Source organism: Diabrotica virgifera, chromosome 5 (genome assembly GCF_917563875.1).
Source record: "Diabrotica virgifera virgifera chromosome 5, PGI_DIABVI_V3a".
In the NCBI taxonomy this organism is placed as follows: Eukaryota; Metazoa; Arthropoda; class Insecta; order Coleoptera; family Chrysomelidae; genus Diabrotica; species Diabrotica virgifera.
In genome coordinates this window covers 10,866,747-10,886,338 of record NC_065447.1, presented here as the reverse complement: position 1 = coordinate 10,886,338, position 19,592 = coordinate 10,866,747, and the positions used below count along the sequence as shown (strand labels likewise).

Sequence of the window (19,592 nt, the reverse complement as noted above, 5' to 3'; positions counted from 1 at the left end):
ATTTAATTTAAAACACATTTTACTGTTATCAGAAAACAGAAAAAATGTTCATTTTACAAATAAACTCTGATTTTCGCTTAAATTAAATGTTCAAATTGCCTATTTTGCAGTTTGAATATTTAATTAAGGCGAAAAGCAATGTTTATTTCTCAAATAAACATTTTATTGTATAAATATTTATTTCTGTTTTCTGACACCAATAAAATGTATTTTGAATTAAATAAATTACGCACATTCTTCTTTTTGTGTCCATTAATTTATTTGAAAAAAACATGGACACCCTGTATAAAAAGGTTTATTAATGATTATATTACTAAATAGATAATTAAATAACCTTTTAAATGAGCTGGCACACGACCCCTATTCTCATTTAAAAAATCATCGATTACGTCATTACACCTAGATGGATGTCGTCACTAGTACCTATAATATATAGTTATGCCAAAAAATCGTAATTTAAAAATAAAAATCGACTTGTTTCAGGATTTATTTCCAATATCATTCACTCGCAAAAGAATGGATTTATTCCATTTGGCTTTGCCACACTGTGTAGCCAAACAGCCATTTTTGTTCCGGAGACTTTAGCCATAATTGTACACGAACTTAATTTAACTGTACTGGAGAAGTAAGAAGTGAGTTTAAATATTTGAAATGACGTGATTTCAAAAAGACTTTCGTTTTTAGCAGTAGCTCTAACATTGAAATATTGCTCTTTTCTACCATATAAAAAAGTAATTTTTTAACTTCTATAGAAACATGATGCCATGCATTAATTGCAATACTCCGCATACAATTATTGCTAGAAAAAACCCGACAAGTATTCGAAAAACTGGAGACTCTTACTTAAGCTCCAGCTAATCTGCTTAAGTCTCTAGCAAATTCCCATGGATATCAGCGCAAATTCTTGCATGAACTCATCAAAGTCAACGAGCTGCTCACACTCAATCAAAATTATTTGGAGTACTCCTCTAGAAGAAAGAGGTCAGGAGAAGAAAGAGGTCAGGAGAAGAAAAAGGGTGACTGACGTCATCGAACGGATAGCCTGACTAAAATGGAGATGTGCAGGACACGTAGCCAGAATGACAGATGGACTATGGAATATTGGAATGGAAACCAAGAGAAGACAAGAGCATCAGTCGACCGCCTAAAGACGAACTGACGATTTAAGAAGGCTAAATAAAAACTGGATGAGAGCGGCGCAAAATAGCAGGGTTCGAAATAAGAGGAGGAGGCCTATATTCAGCAGTGGACTTTTGATATTGTTTTGAAGCTATTTCCTTGTGGAATTTTTATAACTAACTATTTTCAATGGGAAATAAGCCACAATTTTACCAAAACAATGATTTTATTAACGTTTCGATGCCCAAGTCGAGTGTTGTTTCAAAATACAAAATCATACTCTTTTGAGGATGGATGATCTCCTCTAAAAACAAGCAAATTTCAATGTAGATTAATATTGAGAATTCGAAAACAAAAACCATAAAAGCGTAGAAGATAGAAAAGTTTTTAAACAGAGCTGCGCTCAAGCTCCAAAAATTCTAGCGACCAGTCATCATCTAGTGAAAACCAGAGACTTACCGCTGATAAAGACGATGTCAGCCTTATATAATTCAGAATTATAAGTCACTAAAATCGTTCCCATCACAGCCATCTATCAATAACCGCAACAAAAATCTTGAGGTTCTTTAGAGACTGTGAAACCAAGTAGGCTTAGATACTCTCGAGAGACGTCATAATTAAAGTGAAGCGGTTGCATTGTGAGGTCCCAAAATCAAACAATACGATCTCTCGTTGCCTGAAATATTGCTTGAAATGCTGGAAAGGTGATTATCTCAATAGAAAAGATCCGAATATGTTCCAATAGCTTGCAAAATCACAAATTCCGCAAGGGCAGACCAATAAGTCCTGTCGAAAAAGTCTCACCAACCAAGAAACTACTACGACAAACCAATCAATTTCTGCGTGTTTTTGTGTTATTCATTCATTAAATTCATGACCATAACTCATTTTAACGTCTACAAAAACTATGTCGTATGATACTGTAACGATGTAGTTCACATTGCTAGGTCACTCAATTTCAACGTCGGCAAACAATAATACTATTTACCATATATTCACTCACATCCTCTATAAAATCACCATTATATCCCACCCTATGTTTTTTGGGGGTCCTAACATTGGGACCTTAAGCGTCCTCAAAGCGATTCACTTTCTAAAAAAAATATTCATTCCTCAGATTCCCAAACTCCTCTCACCACCATCTTCCACATGCTCCATGAACAGTGAAAGCTCTTAAAAAAAACCAAGTAACACACAGGACAGAAGAAGGTTGGTTTTCTGAGATTTTACAATTATTATTTTACCTTAACAAATAATCATATCCATTCACACTTTTTTTGTAATCGAATTAATAAACTTTTTCAAAAATTTACTGCTTCTAAACTTTGAAAAGCGAGGTCTTCAAAATCCATTCTAAGATGATTTCACATTTCTCGTTCTCTCGTTTTTGTTTTTTCTCTTCTCTCGTCCCAAATTCCTAGCCAATCCGCTTCTTCAATCTTCTTCCCGCCAGACTTTTTCTAACTAATTTTCCTAACTAAATTGAAAAAAAAAACATATTTTCGAAAACATACCTCTGCCTGTCCTTCACAAAGTTTCCGTGTAATTTTTACAAATTAGAGAGTTATGGAAACTCAAATAAATGTAGCTTCTAAAAAATTATGGATAATACTATCACTGCCTATTAATTTCACAATCGAGTCCTAAATTTGAAATTCCTTCACAAACATGTATTGTTTTATCTACCTAGTGAATCGTAGACAAAAGATACGATTATTAACTTTATAAACTAATTATACAGTACACGTTTGGGTTTGTGCTGCAAATTTTTATCTCTAATGCATTACAACACTCAACAATAACATTACGAACTCACACCCAAAGGCCAATAGACGTCCCCTGGATGTTTCCCAGTCCAGTGGTAATCGTACAAAGGCGCCATCTACTTCGACGGTGCTGAACAAAAACAATTTATTAATTATCGTTTTCTCCTGTTTTTACTACACGAAATGTGCAAATATTTACAATATTAATGTATTTACATGCAATAATTAATGTTATAATAAACTAACTACAATAACCACTAGTAGACGCCACTGCTATTAAGACAACTCCTAACCCGTTAACTTTATTTGCAGAGCACTGCCACGGAGCTCAGTACTTCGGAAAACTCATAGGAAAACTTTCGGAATTACACCACGGCGTCTCCGGAGAAGTTTACGCAGTAGATGCGAGGACTTTGTACATCAAGGATTTCACTTATGACGGACAAGGACCCGGTAAGATTTTTAAAATTTGCTTTACGTCCTCTCTGGATGTGACGTGAAAGTTTCAAGTATGATAAAATTTTTAATATTAGATGCGGAATGTTACTGTGGATTATTAAAATGTTACTAGAAGGGTGGAAGTTTTTAGTTAACTGATAAAAAGTTGTAGTGAGTTAGTTCGAGTTTATAAAGTTAAAAAACAGATGGATGGTTTAAAGATATATACATTATATAACTTATTTTCTCAAGAACCAATTTATTAAGATGTTATGATTAGAAGGGTAGACTACAAATTTTTATGTTATTTACTGTGTTTTTAGGACAAATTACATATGGGCAATTATTGTTATTTTAAGTTGTTCTATCTGTTACTTATGAAGCTCAAGAAAAAGCTATGATGCACACATCAACTTTGTTCTATGTCAGTAACCACTTGAAGTTCTTATTGGGGTTGTAGAAGGCCACTTTTCTGAGTTGCTTATAGTTGTAAAGAAAAATTAAAATAAAACTGTTCATACTTACTTCTTAATAACTAAACAACTTCACCGTATTTTCCACAGGAAATAATATGTTCGTTTTCTTCTATATGTATATGTTACAGTTCAAGTTGATTATCCAGTTGGAGTTGACTCCAACTAGTTGGAGTCAACTCTAACGGCTGGTTTCAGTAAAAGTTGATTATAAATATAAAATGAAGATTTATATTCAACATTTACTAGTAAAAGTAGACTCCAACTAGGAAAAGTATACTCTTCCCAATGCCCTTTAGTAAAAGTTGATTCTGATTCACACAAACAGCCGATTCTAGAAATTAAATGTTACTGAATATGTTCAAATTAGTCTAGGCTGTATCGTCGCCCCCGTTAGGTAAATTACTCCGATTCGAATTTTTTGCACAAACTTACTCAAAAAGAAGTCCTTATAACAAATCTACTGGGTGCCAGTCAGTACCTTGATCGATAAATTGTTTAAACAATTTTTCTTAGACAAATTCACAAAAATAATTTTTTCACTTCGAACAATTTTTTTTAGATCATTTGGGTTATTCTGAGCAAAAATAGTTATTTTTCTAACAAGTGCAGAAAGTCATACTTTTCCGGACGCGACTGCAGTTTGCCGAACGACGCGAAGCGGGAGTTCGGCAAGCGACTGCGGAAAAGAGACTTTCTGCAAGCGTTAGGAACAATATTTTTTCTACGAGTCTTTAAAAAATTAACACGCGTGCGGAAAAGTAAAACGCGTGCGGAAAAGTAACACGCGTGCGGAAAAGTAAAACTTTCTAAACTAAAACGCGTTCGCGAAAGTAGACATCTTTGTACGCTCGTAGAAAAAAGGTATTTTGTGATTTTTCTCTAAAATTGATTGTTGTCGAGTTATACGCGAATTAAAATTTGAAAAATGCGAAAATAGCCATTTTCAAGGCTTAATAACTCGGTTAAAATCCATTATTATGAAAGTCGGAAAGTGACCAAATCAAAGTTTATAGCCCCCTCTACAAGATCCAGCAGAAATTTTTGTCACTATTTTATTACTAAGCTTTATCTTTAATTATTAATAATGAGCGCTAAGTGCGTATTAGGCGGCCGTCAATGGTGGGTGCTAAAGGGATGCACCATTCCAGCCGTCCAATGGTGAATCTCACTCGCACTCACATTGACGGCCGCCTCAATACACGGTTAGCGCTCATTGTTGATAATTAAAAATAATATCTTATTAATGAAATAATGACAAAAATTTCTTCAGGATCTTATAGAGGTAGCTGTAATCTTTGATTTTTTTTAGTTTCTGACTTTCATAATATATAATATCGTATGGCATTTTTGTCTTTCGGACAGTTCCGGCGCCAGTTACATCTTTAACCCTGTTTCAAGTAACTAGTGTCGATGTACACTAGCCCAGGGGGACCGACGGCTTAACGTGCTCTCCGAGGCACGGTGAGAAGGCTCGTGTCATTATTGGAAATGAAAATGGTTTTTCTTTAGCAGGGCTCTAACCCACGTGCACTGGCGTATGAGGCCAGCGATTATGCCGTTACTCCACGGCCGCTCGCTCGACTTTCACAATAATTATCTTTAACCGAGTTATTAAACCTTGAAAATGGTTATTTTGGCGTTTTTCAAATTTTTTAGTCGCTTTTAACTCGACAACAGTCAATTTTAGAGAAAAAAAGGCCCAAAGGATCTAACAAAAAATTTGTACGAAGTGAAAAAATTTATTTTTGCGAATTTGTTTAAAATCATTGTTTATCGCCAAACGTCACTAAAATTATTCATTATTGTACTCATTTGTCCTCATTTTCGGCAGTATTGTACTCATTTGCCCTCACTTTGTTGTATTGAAAGAAGAATATTAGGTTTGTTCGTAGAACGATCAGCAACCGTTGCCAATCATCAGATGCATGCGTGTTCGTAGTCTACGATCTCTAACTGTTAACTGCGCAGCGTTAACTGTTAACTGCGCATGTGTCTGATGGTTGGCAACGGTTGCTGATCGTTTGGATCGTACTACGAACAAACCTATTACTTTACCTGCCGCGATAATTAATCAAATTAACCGAGATTGAATGTAAGTGGTCAATGGCAGCAATCGATTATTTATTTGAGTGAAATTAAAATTTATTTACTTTAATTATTAAAAATATTGTACAAAATTTATCTTATTATTAATAAAATTTATGTCTGTATTGTAAAAGTAAAATTCTGTATTGTTTCGCAATTATATTCATACAAAATAAATCAAAATTTTACAGATTTAGTAATTAGGTAGGTATACAATATTGATAACTATCGATTAAACATCAAAACCGGCCATCATGCAAAAGTCATCTGTCATTACTGTCATTACTGTCATTCGAATTTTTTATTTCGTCTAAAATTAAAAAAAAATCCTCAAAGTTGTAAGTAAGTGTTAATGTTTTTTATGATGGACGATACAATTTTGTACGCACCACCTCAATACTCTTTATCGAACGCGTCTGTTCCTCTGCTCTGACTGGCTTTACTGAAATTGGTTAAACAATTTTTCGACCGCGGTACCGCGTGACACCCTATGTATTTGTTATAAGGATTGTTATACGGATGTATTTCTTTGAGTAAGTTTGTGCAAAAAATCTAATCAAAATAATTTACCTAACGGGGGCGACGTTACAGACTATACTAATAAGTAGTTGAAACGACCAAAACAAAGAAACGCACACTCATCAAAAATGCACTTGAGATTCTCGTATAATTAACATTTACTGAATCGATCCAGGAAGAGTCAACTCCAACTAGTAAAAGTTGATTTAAATTTTTAAAATCAACTTTTACTGCTCGTTTCAGTTGGAGTTGACTCCAACTAGTTGGAGTCAACTCTAACTGAGAATCAACTTGAACTGTAACATATGTTTTAACTTAAAGCTTACTAGATATATGAATTATTTTCAAATCATTAAAGAAATTGACTTTCGTAAAGTAGTATTTTTATGTCATATGTCTGCTATAATTCTCATTAGACGATCAAACACACATTACAAATAGAACATAATATTGTCGAACAGTTTTTTAGTGTACATTAAATTATTTCACTTATTACATTGAGTACCAAAACCAAATTATTTACTTGTTTACCAACATACCGAACAAGTAATAAACAATTCAAAATTACATAATCCCTCTGAGACGAAACCCTCTCCATAATTTATAAGCCGTCAGTCAAAGCTTTTTTCCACGTGTATAACTTATTTTCTCCCCAATTTAACCCCCAAATGTCTCTCGGAATTTTTCACGCCATTAGCATTTTTTTCTCTCAACCAAATTCCTTTTAGTGAGTACGAAGTGAGAGAAGAAAAGGTAATTTATTGACAATTTTACCATAAAAATGCCTCTCAGGCCCTCTACTTGGCGCGTAAATCAATCAAATACATTTTATTGTGCGATTGGTTAGTCTCAGGTTCTGCATAAAATTATTAGAAGTGTCTACTGATACGATAGGGGAGGATCAAAGTATACAGAGCAATATATTTGATATTATTCCACACTTTTCTAATAAATAATATATTGATGTGATCTTGATTATTGATATGAGATAATATTTTTATATGTCATTTAATTTAATCAATGCATTAATAATAATCTAATTAATTTACCAGATCACATATCAATATGTTTTCAATCTCAGGGCTTTTTATAAAATTAATTACTTACTTACGTGGCTTCTAAGTATTTCTCAATGGTTCCTAATCGGGATAGGAAAGAAAAGAGTAAAATAATAACACATATGGGTTACAATTGTAATCAACATTGTTTATTTTATTTAAATGGCAATCACTGCTTAATATTTGCTATATCTTATTATTCTTAAACATAACATTTACACATGGGAATCTTATTTCCTTTTGGTTTCCAATTGAAAGTTTTTATTAACATTTAACTATTATGATTTATTAGCAACAATTCTATTTAAGTTTGATGAAGCTTTTCTGATATTATTGATTATGTTTCTTCAATTTTAAATGTGGTATTTAATACGAAAAACCCATACATTCATGTCCAAACAAATGAGACTGACCTTTTTCTGGTGAACTGAGAATGTCTTCACACAAGACCCGTTTCCTGCTATCCTTGGCTGCAATCAAAACCTCGTCCTGGCTTCCAGTAATGTTCTCCTCTGAAACTAGCTCGTATAGCTCTCGTTTCCTGCTTCTGTCGTGATGCTGTGTTCTACCTTTTTCGAAACTGCAATCAGCTACCGGGAACTCTTGGCTCAAGGAGGTTCTTTTACTCTCAACCTGGCCTACCTCTCGTTCCACGATAGATACTCCACACTCACGGAACTACACCGGCTTTCTCACTCTCCGTACACTACCGTCTACTACTGGACTTCACTTCTCGACAGCTCAAAACATTCTGATCTCTATTTGTCATTCATTCCCCTACTTTCTAAATATCCCTTCCAGATTCACAAATCAAACTTCCACCACCAACTCTCATTCGCAGTATTCCTCAAAACCAATTTTTAATCTTTCTAAAAATTCTTAATGGATTTCAAAAGAAAAATAGTTAATTCCCATTCTAAAATTACTTTCTACTAATTACAAAATTTAATGATCTATTATCTACTTCCACTAAGTCTTATCTAGCATCGGCTAATGATCGAACCTTCCGCGAACAACGATAATGACCTATTATCGATTTCACTTGAGTTTTATTTTAAGCGCATTGTCCCGAGTTTCGTTTAATCACTTCTTAAAATTAAATATAACAATTTGTTGTATACAGGTTGTTCTAAATTTATATGCCCGTGGTTGAGAAAATTGAAAATATTTTATATTAAATTGAATTTTGTCTATAATTATCACAATTTAATTTTCATATCAAATAGAAATATAACAATATATAGGTAACAGTCACCCGTTTTAATAATATATAATAAATGAGAATACATTGATGGGCTCACAATGTTCCATAGAATACGATATGACACAAAATGAGTTCAGCATAAAAAGATACTTGACAGGTATGCCAAAGAACACAGCGTTTAAAATATTGGCTTCGGTATTACTAAAATAACGCTAAAATATTACTACCATCATACGCCGAAGAAATAGTTGGTGACTACCAGTGTGGTTTCAGGCCTGAAAGATCGACTATTAATCAAATATTTACTATTAGACAAACGCTTGAAAACTATTTAGTCCATTCTTTCACGGTTTTTGCTCTAAATTTTAAAGAACCGCTTGGATTGACATGAAATTTGGCATACGTATAGCTTACATATCAAAGAAAAAAAGTGATATTGTGCCGACGTGTGCTTTTGCCCTGGGGTGACTTTCACCCTCTCTTGTGGGTGAAAAAATATATGTCCAAAACAACTTCGGAAATGGGCAAATTGACTAATTTTAAGTAACTTTTGTTCTATAGAGCTTTTTCGCCAAGTCAACACTTTTCGAGTTATTTGCGAGTGAATATGTTCATTTTTCAACAAAATAACCACATTTTTAGACGGTTTTTCGCAAATAACTCAAAAAGTAAGTATTTTGTCGAAAAAACCGTTCTTAGCAAAAATATAGCCTATAAAAAAAAGCTTATTTCTGTTTTTACGAAAAGTTTCTAGCATTAAATTTAAGCAAGTTACGCTCAAAATAAAGTTGGTCCCTTTTGTTTTTGCAAAAAAAAATCGGGAAGACCACCCCCTACTTAGCAACTTAAATGAAATTAATCGTTGCCGCTCCATAAATTATTTTACTTATATTGTGTTTATATGATCTGTAAGTTTCATCGATTCAAAGTGTTTATTTTTGAAAAAATTTGGTTTCAAAGTAAAATTTTTAAAAATTTAAATTTTGAAAAATATTTTTTTTTTCAAAATAACTTAAAAATTGTTAGAGATACCAAAAGTCTCGAAATGCAAAAAAAGTCAGATTTGCTTTTCTGAATATCATGTATTTTTTTGTTTTTCTGTTAGACAAAAATTGATCAAGATTTGGTGTTTCTAAATTTGCATACATTCGTGATCAGTGACTCGTTCAACCCCTTTAACTACAGCCGTTTCAATAATAAGGACTTTGAACCGATGAAACTTACAGATGATATAAACAATATATACACGAGTCAAGAAACTTGTGAAGTCGTTACGATTTTCATTTAAGATACTAATTAGGGGGTGATTTTCTAGATTTTTTTACCAAAACCAAAAGGGACTAACTTTATTTTGAGCGTAACTTGTTTAATTTTGATGCTAGAAATTTTTTTTATAAAACCAAAATGAAGCATTTTTAAACGCTTTAAATAAGTTTAAATGAGTTTTCCCGAAATGTGCTTCATTTTTGGTTATTTCACGTTAAAGTATTCCACTTGGAATTTGACGAATATGAACCTATATTTCATTAGCTATAACTCTGCTTCTACTAAATAAAAAACGTGATATATTCACTATTTTTTAAATTTTTTATAGGCTATACTTTTGCTAAGAATGCTTTTTCAACAAAATACTTACAATTTGAGTTATTTGCGAAAAACCGTCTAAAAGCGTGGTTATTTTGTTGAAAAAATGAACATATTCACTGCCAAATAACTCGAAAAGTATTGACTTAGTGAAAAAACTCTATAGAACAAAAGTTACTTTAAATTAGCCAGTTTACCCATTTCCTGACTTTGTTTGGACGAATATTTTTTAACCCCCAAGAGGGGGTGAAAACCACCCCCAGGGCAAAAGCACATATCGGCACAATATCACTTTTTTTCTTTCTTGTTAGCTGTGTGTATGCCAAATTTCATGTTAATCCAAGCGGTTCTTTAAAATTTAAAGGTTTTGCAATATTTTACCGTTAATGAATGGACTAATTGGGAATATAATCAAGACGTGTATCAGATCTTTATAGATTTCAAAGAGGCTTATGATTCAATTAATCGTCCAACACTATGGAAGGCAAAGGTTAAGCTGGGCGTACCCAAGACACTAGCTACGGTGTGTGTAATAAAAGATATATTACATTTTATATACTGTCGCTGTGAAATCAAACCGGCATAAATACAAAAGAGACATCTTTCACCAGAGCGTTCCAAAGATCTTGCAGTTCATTTTTTATCGCTTACTATCGTTTAATTCACACTAGGGGTACGAATTGATTGGTTAAAATTTAAAGTCTTGCTTGTTGAAGTATTGGTAGCAAATAACCAAGTTATGGACTAAATCGTGAGAAATATGCAGATATGCCACTATGACTTTAAAATGTGATTACTGTTTGCACTTAAGCCGCAGTGACAACTGAATATCTCCCAATAATTCAGATCTAGGATGTGAGATAATTCAGTTTTACTTACATGACGCGTAACCTTTCATCTTAAAGTTTACGAAGCGACTGACGCATTGGGAAATTCTGTTAAGCAAAGAAGTGATTAAAACATTATGCAAACCGGCCTAACGCCATTTGACGGACTTTCTTTTGACCTTTTACGGCGGTTTTACAAAAAAAGAGATACATGACTACACTGCAGAAATCAAAGTCAGAATCGAAAAAGCACGTTCTAATTTTATGAAAATGAAAAAGGTCCTATGTAGCAAAGATTTAACATTAGCTATTAAAGTACGCCTAACAAAATGTTATGTATACAGTGTACTATACTATGGAGTGGAATCATGGACGTTAAATGTAGAGACAATGAGACGACTTAACGCCTTTGAAATGTGGACCTATAGAAGAATTATGAGGATTTCCTGGGTAGATAGAGTTACGAACAACGAAGTACTAAGAAGAATAGGTAAAGAAAAGGAAGTTGAACTTACAATTAAAGAAATAAAACTACAGTATGGCATCCTGCGACTCATAATGCAAGGAAAGATAGACGGTAGAAGAAGCATCGGAAGAAGACGAATTTCATGGCTGAAGAACCTGCGAGAATGATTTGGATGCAGCTCAAAGAACAATTTAGAGCTACTGCCTCAAAAATTAAAATAGCTATGATGATTGCCAACCTCCGTAGCGGAGATGGCACCTGAAGAAGAAGAAGACAAAAGTAAGAGAAATATTTTGATACCAATATCTCCAAAATCGATTTTTGCACTTATGCCGTTTTGATTTCACAGCGACGATATATTTATGTATGTAGAAAAGTTTAAAACAAAAAAATGAAATCTTTTTATGTATTTGAAATTACATATTTGCTCTAAATACGACATAAACTTTTCCCGCTATTCATTTTCCTCAAATTTAAAAATAAATAAGCGTAAGATGCAGCCTCGTGAAATACATTAGGAAATCTTATTAACACTTCCGGTCCTTTTTCGTTTTAAGCCTTCTAGGACACAAGATTAGGCTTAGATAGTATTATCACGAAAATTATCTGGTCGTTCCTTTTTTAAAGCCTTTTAAAGAGGATTCTTAGTGAATATTTGAAGATTTTCCGTGCCAGAAAGGTCCGAAAAGTTATAAATTCTGAGAGGGGTTGGCAAATGAGATGCTCGCTATTTTTTGTGTAATGACAGATAACAAAAGTTTGAAATTTTCGTTGGATGACTGTGCTTTAATTAAGTATGTTATATTTATGTGACAAACTACTTAGTTGTAAACGTAAAGAATGATGTGTTTTCTGAAATATTTCTGAAAATTCATGGTATAGGTGAAAATTATCCTAAAAGTTATTTGTGATTGCATCTATAATCTTTTCTCAATCGAGACCGATTAATAAATCATTATATACACTCACCGGTACAAAATTCCGCCACTAAAAATTTTTGATTGAGTTTGACAATTTATAACTTTATTATTTGTACTCCGATTTTAAAGATTCTTGCATCAGTTTGTAGGTACATGTATTGATATCGTTTATTATTCTGGTAACGGGCTGAATGGAAGCATTGTATTTTCTCCTAACTTCAAAAAAAAATTCTATGGAAAAGTTGAAATTCTGATTTTGTTTCATACTCCTTTCGTATTATCGCTGAGGCATCCCTAAGATATAGTTTTTTGAATTATCCGAATATCTCTTTTCTTGTAAGAGCTGTATATAAAAACACTGATTTGAAGGTTTATTTAATTAAAAATATCAAACTTACTAAAATTAACAACACAAAAAAAGTTAACAACAAAACAATTCAATAGCGGGTATGTCCACCTCTCGCAACAACGACTGCTCGCAATCTGTTTGACATTGAATGAATAAGATGTGTTATCATGGCCTGGAGAATAGCCCGATATTCCTCTACCAGGGCCATAACTATAACAAATTTTCTAGAGGCCTAGGATAACGGCGAATACCTATTTTCAATTCATCCCATAAATACTAGATAGGATTGAGATCTGGACTGCATGCGGGCCATTCTAATTTTATCAATCCAACGTATATTTAAGGTGTTTACGTTTATGAGTCAATCAGTGTTTTTATTTGCAAAAAATTGTGCAGATCTTAAAAAAAAAAGAGATATTCGGATAATTCCAAAAACAAAATCTTAGTGATGCTTCCGGGATAATACGAAAGAACTGTGAAAAAAATCAGCTCCTTATTTTTTCCACGGAAATTTTTAAAGTTAATAGAAAATACAACGTTTCCATTCAGCTTCGTTTAATGCCATCTAAGCAAAAAAAATTTTGTTTACTGGAATACAAACGATTACAAACGATATCAACACATGTACCGACCAACTGATGCAAGAATCTTGAAAATCGGAGTACAAAAATAATAAAGTTAAAAGTTGTCAATCAAAAATTTTTAGTGGCGGAATTTTGTGCCGGTGAAGTATTTTAATAGTCTGCCCCACAATGATAGAAACTATTTTCACTTATTAATTTTAAATAAATGAAAAATTTCATACACCTGATCAGATTCGAACTCACGACCCCTGAATCCAAAGGACAGGCGTACTTTGATTACTTTGAGTACTGAAGACAAATTGATTGATCACACAATCGTTTTATATTTGGTATTCAAGAAAAAATTTGTTGCCTACAAATTAAAAAAACTTTTACAAAAGTTTCACAACATATTGCCCGTAAATGTAACTTATAATGATTTTTATTGTAAAAAGGGTTAAAAAGTTCTTCAAATTACAAATGTTTTGGTTCTCCGCATTCGCTGTATAAACTGTCTATTGGAGTCGTGCGAAAACAAGGGTAATTCTTAGGGCCAAACCAGACGGGCCACTCTGCAACGCTACTCTGTGGATCCACAGAGTGGCTGAAACAGGCGATTTTCTAGCGCCGACGACCACGCTGCGAAGTGGATCGTTTGGAAGGGTGCGGCGTTTAATGTAATGGGTGAGAAAAAACAGTAAGTTTAATCAAATGATTAAAAACTTGCCGGCTAATATTTTTTTTAAAGTGTGTTCGTCCAAATCAGTGGTTGTAATGTCCATAGTTTTAAATATTGTATAAAATTTCAACGCTTTTGAAAAAATACCAATAAACTCCATAAATGGAATTAAGAAGAACCAGACAAAAACAGCTACACCACAGAAAGAAGCACATAAAAAATCAACCAGTATATCTGGTATCTTACAGGCGTAAAAATAGTTTGATACAACCTGACAACTGAGTGAAAGTGAAAAGCATGTTAGCTTGCAACCCCCTTTTAACTGATATCTTATAGTTTTGTTTTCAACAACAAACAATAAAACCTTTTTTGACCTAGGATGGGACCCCACTATTTAACATAAATAAACAAACAAGATTGTGAGTACATATTTGTTTTGTTCAGTTCAAATGTATCCAATGTATAATAAAATGTAAATATAAATAGCTTTGGGATTTGGACATAACATTGCTTATTAGTCCAGAAAGCCACTGCGGATCCGCTAGGAAAAATATCCTAATTCGGATTTTTTGCACAATCTTACTCAAAAAGGACTCCTTTTAACAAATTTGCATGTTGCCAGGACCAAAAGGTAGTCAAAAATTTTTTAAACGTTTTTTTTTGTTTTTTTTTTTCTAAAATTATTTTCTTTGCATGGAAAAAAGTTTTTTTAGGTTTTTTGGATCATTCCAAACAGAAAAGGTCTTTAGTGACTTTTCTCTAAAGTTGATAGTTTTTGACATATAAGCGATTAAAAATTGAAAAATTGCGAAATCGGCCATTTTTAACCCTCAAAAACTATATGAAAAACTGAAAATTTGAATGTTGCCGAGGTAGGTAGACATTCTTTAAACATCGTTTGATGAAACCCCGAAGAGTTTTTTGCAATACAATATTCCAAACTCCTTTGTTTTTTAATTGCTAATCAAGCGTGCGCGACACTATTTTCCACCGACAGTATGGTGCAAATGAAAGGAATAAATTCGTTATTTCCTAAACCGGCGACTTTAGGGAAAAATCCCGAAACAGGTCGATTTTTATTTTTAAGTTATGATATTGTGGCATATATGGTATACTAGTGACGTCATCCATCTGGACGTGATGACGTAATCGATGATTTTTTTAAATAAGAATAGGGGTCACGTGCTAGCTCATTTGAAAGGTTCTTTAATTCTATATTCAGTAATCTAAACATTTACATAATTACATAATACAGGGTGTCCAAAAAATTAAAATTAAATTAAATTATTTGACAAAAAAAGAAGTAGAAAGACACCCTGTATAAATAATTATATAAATGTTAACACTACTGAATAGAGAATTGAAGAACCTTTCAAATGAGCTACCACACGACCTCTATTCTCATTTAAAAAAATCATCGATTACGTCATCACGCCCAGACGGATGACGTCACTAGTATACCATATATGCCACAATATCATAACTTAAAAATAAAAATCGACCTGTTTCGGGATTTTTCCTTAGAGTTGCCGCTTTACGAAATAACGAATTTATTCCTTTCATTTGCACCATACTGTCGGTGGAAAATAGTGTCGCGCACGCTTGATTAGCAATTAAAAAACAAAGGAGTTTGGAATATTGTATTGCAAAAAACTCTTCGGGGTTTCATCAATCGACGTTTAAATAATGTCTGCCTACCTTGGCAACATTCAAATTTTCAGTTTTTCATATAGTTTTTGAGGGTTAAAAATGGCCGATTTCGCAATTTTTCAATTTTTAATCGCTTATATGTCAAAAACTATCAACTTTAGAGAAAAGTCACTAAAGACCTTTTCTGTTTAGAATGATCCAAAAAACCTAAAAAAACTTTGTTCCATGCAAAAAAAATAATTTTAGGAAAAAAACAAAAAAAAAAACGTTTAAAAAATTTTTGACCACCTTTTGGTCCTGGCAACATGCAAATTTGTTAAAAGGAGTCCTTTTTGAGCAAGATTGTGCAAAAAATCCGAATTAGAATATTTTTCCTAGCGGATGCGCAGTGGCTTTCTGGACTATATGGGATTTATTATTTTCGACAGGGCTACCTTCTTTAAAATCAGAAACAAATAATTCAAAGATAACGTCCCACGCTTTTCCTTTTAATGCCCTATAAATATGTTCTCGGGTTCTTGTATCACATATATCCGGTCTGTTTTGCACTTCAATTGCCACTAGTGGACGCCACTAGCAGTGACGCTCGGCGACTGTGGCTGGCCACAGTCGCTCGTCTGGGGTGCGACCAGAGAACAATAACCACAGAGAAATGACACGACCGTACTCAAAACGTGTACCGTTTTTGAAGACGCATGCGCGAACCTGGTTGCTTTAAGTGTTCCCAACACATTCTAATTCCAGCTAATTCTGCCACTCTGGTTGTTTTACGATAGTCCGTAGGCGTCTATGGTAAATATTTGACTTAACAAGTTTGAGCATTTATATAATAATTATAATAGTTAAAATGTCTGGTTACTCGTGTGTGGTTCACGGATGTTCCTCTGCGACAGGAAGAGAAATAAGTTTATTTAGATTTCCTAAGAATAATAATAGGTAATTGTTATTGCTTTGTAATTTTTACATATTAGTTATTAGGTATCTAATAGTCTTAATTTGACTTGATTAAATATTATTGATAATAAATCATGAAGAAAGTGATTCATTTCCTTGTATACATTACCCCTACGTAATGCATAAAAAAACTAAACTTCGCTCTGCCAACCAAAGGATACCTATTTCAAAATAAAAATAATAAATTTGGTGTCAGTGCATGTATTTTTCATAACAGACGCAAGTCTCCGAAGGGCCAACCAGGTCAAAACAGATGTTGTCCGGGTGTCATCGCATTCCAAGATATCCTATTTTTACGAAATAAAAATATATAAAGAGTTCTATACACGACAATTTCTGATTTACACGCCGCAAACAAAATCAAAATACTATTCAAACTAAAAATTGTTGGAGACATAATTGGGGCGATAATTGGGAAAATCTTGCCAATGATTCTTAAAACCTCGATCAATATAAAATATTTACTACGATCAAATGCCTTTTAGAAGTCAATAAAAATAAAAAAAACAGTAGAGGGGGGTATAACAGTATGCCAACGAAAATATGTAATCCACTATTCTGTTGGCAGCTATTTTGGATTTTCTATAATGAACTCTTTTCTACTAATCAAGCCCCTTCATTTGATATCCATATTGAGGTAGTTGTGAAATTAAATATCTAACCCACCATTTTTTGGCGGCCATTTTGGATTTTCTATAATGAACTCTTTATTAGTAGTCAAGCCCTTTCATTTGATACCCATATTGAAGTAGTTGTGAAATTAAATAATATGTAACCCACCATTTTTTGGCGGCCATTTTGGATTTTCTATAATGAACTCTTTATTAATAGTCAAACCCTTTCATTTGATACCCATGTTGAAGTAGTTGTGAAAAAATATGTAATCCGCCATTTTATACCGGTGGACATCCTGGATTTACAATGATACTGAATGTATAGTGTATGTAATGTTACAAATCGGTGTAATTGTAACGATTCATATAATACTTTTTTGAATGTTTTTTAGATTGTTACATATTTATATTTATAGAAATATACTCTTACAGTACTTCTTGGGTATTTATTCGTTTGCTCCGATATTCGACTTTAAAGGAAAACTCTACTTTTGATAGGTTTCCAAGACAAGAACAATATTGACATTCGATTTCAACATGTTTCTTGTTATCGATAACGAACATTTGTCACCCAAAGAGAATTGGAACTTTCAGAGTTTGTGACATTTCTGTAGCCGTTACAATGGCTGTGTTATCTTTCGATAACCTATATTAAAAAATATAATTTATTAGGAAATACCTCGACGAACAAATTATATCTTGTATCAGCCCAAGCCAAAAACAATCAGTGAAAGCCACACCTACCGTAATAAATAGGTATATTTTATTATTGGTCTTTCAATGCCAAAATCAGGATAAACAAAAAGGTATTTTTATTTATGGTTCCAATCAATATGATTTTCATCATTACTTTGCATTGTGCGATATATTTGCAACCTTTTGTAAATCAAAAATAATTCCATTATTATAAAGAATGCCAACAAAAGCCGGCCCTGTACGCAACTTTTTTCTCGGTGCAATATTCTATATTAATTTATTGAAAGTCAACATAAGTGCTTAATTTTATTTACGAATTTATATTGTGTGATATGCCCACTGACTATTACTTCGATGGTCGGTCTGGTTGCTTTAAGTGTCGTTGGCGGCTTAGCCACCAAAGATCAAAGGCGTGTCGTTTCTCTGTGGTTATTGTTCTCTGGTGCGACGTCCACTTCACACACGAACCCACGGTAAATCATCGGAAGTTGCTTTGTAGATCCACAGAGTAGCGCTGCTGAGTGGCCCGTCTAGTTTGGGCCTTAGAGCATTATTATGAATGTGGTCAAATGGTTTTAACATTGATTTAGTTGCAAATGAGTAGGCAATTGAACAGTAGTTGATTTTTGATCGGATAAGAAATTTATAAAACACAATCAACGTGAAATAATTTGAACCCCAATTGCGGTTTGAAAGACTTTAAAAATTATTAAATGAGATAGCTTTTAAGAAGATACATTTTTATTTGCCTAATGATTCCTTTACTGAATTGTATTAACCATCAATAGTTAGTTCTCTTAGTTGAGTTCCGCAGAAATTTAGTAAAATAAGTTTTACGGTTCAAAAAATATGTCGAGAAGGGAAACGACTTTGTATTTTCGGCATTTTATAGAACATAATCCCCTCCTACAAGTTCTAATCAAGTTTTTCATATTTCCAGCCGCTTATTTTTACGCCAGCGTCCACAAAGCGGCTGACAAACACGGTTTCCGGTTGAGAGATGAGACGGGAAGCGGAGAAGTAATCAGGAGGTACAGGAAGGAGGGAATCACTCTCACGCTGCCAGAAGGAAAGACCATACACAGCATCAAGATATTTTATCTTTGGTGCGAGGAATTTGACGTAAGTTTTTTTCGTGCTCTTTTAATTTAGATAATTGCTGCGTACATTCGTACAATACTTTCGCTGTAGCTTCGATGTTTTAATGAACAAAAAGAATAATGTCTAACAAACCAGGAGAAAAAGGGAAGTAGATATTTTGCTGTAAAAAAATCAGTTTTTCCTTTTTTCTTCTTTCTTGCGGTGCGTAAATTTGTAAATAAAATATATAAAATTTTCAAATAACACCACCGTCTCTAGAAACAGCAATAGAAAAAAGTCACTTTGTCGATGGTTATTATGGTAATATTATTTAACCTGTAGGTACCCAGAGATTTTTGCATAAACTCTTTTTGAAGCACAAAAGGCATTAATAAAATCAACAGAAAAATTGTTAAACAAAATGACAAACTAATTGAACAAGTCGAAAGTTTAAATTTCTAGGATGCTGAATAGATGATACCTTTGGCTCAGAACAAGAAGTAAAATCTAAAATAGAATAGGCCAAAAACGCTTTTCTACAACTG

The 19,592-nt window shown here is 33.2% G+C and overlaps 1 protein-coding gene across 2 annotated transcripts in view; it reads left to right on the top strand.

The window, feature by feature from the left end:
• Positions 1-19,592, top strand: part of LOC114333861 (protein Skeletor, isoforms B/C) — a 180,250-nt gene that overhangs the window by 38,485 nt on the left and 122,173 nt on the right. For both annotated transcript variants that reach the window (XM_028283888.2, XM_028283956.2), the window contains exons 2-3: positions 3,198-3,338; positions 18,908-19,089. In XM_028283888.2, the coding sequence (XP_028139689.2) occupies positions 3,198-3,338; positions 18,908-19,089 (323 nt within the window). The remainder of the gene's footprint in view (positions 1-3,197; positions 3,339-18,907; positions 19,090-19,592) is intronic.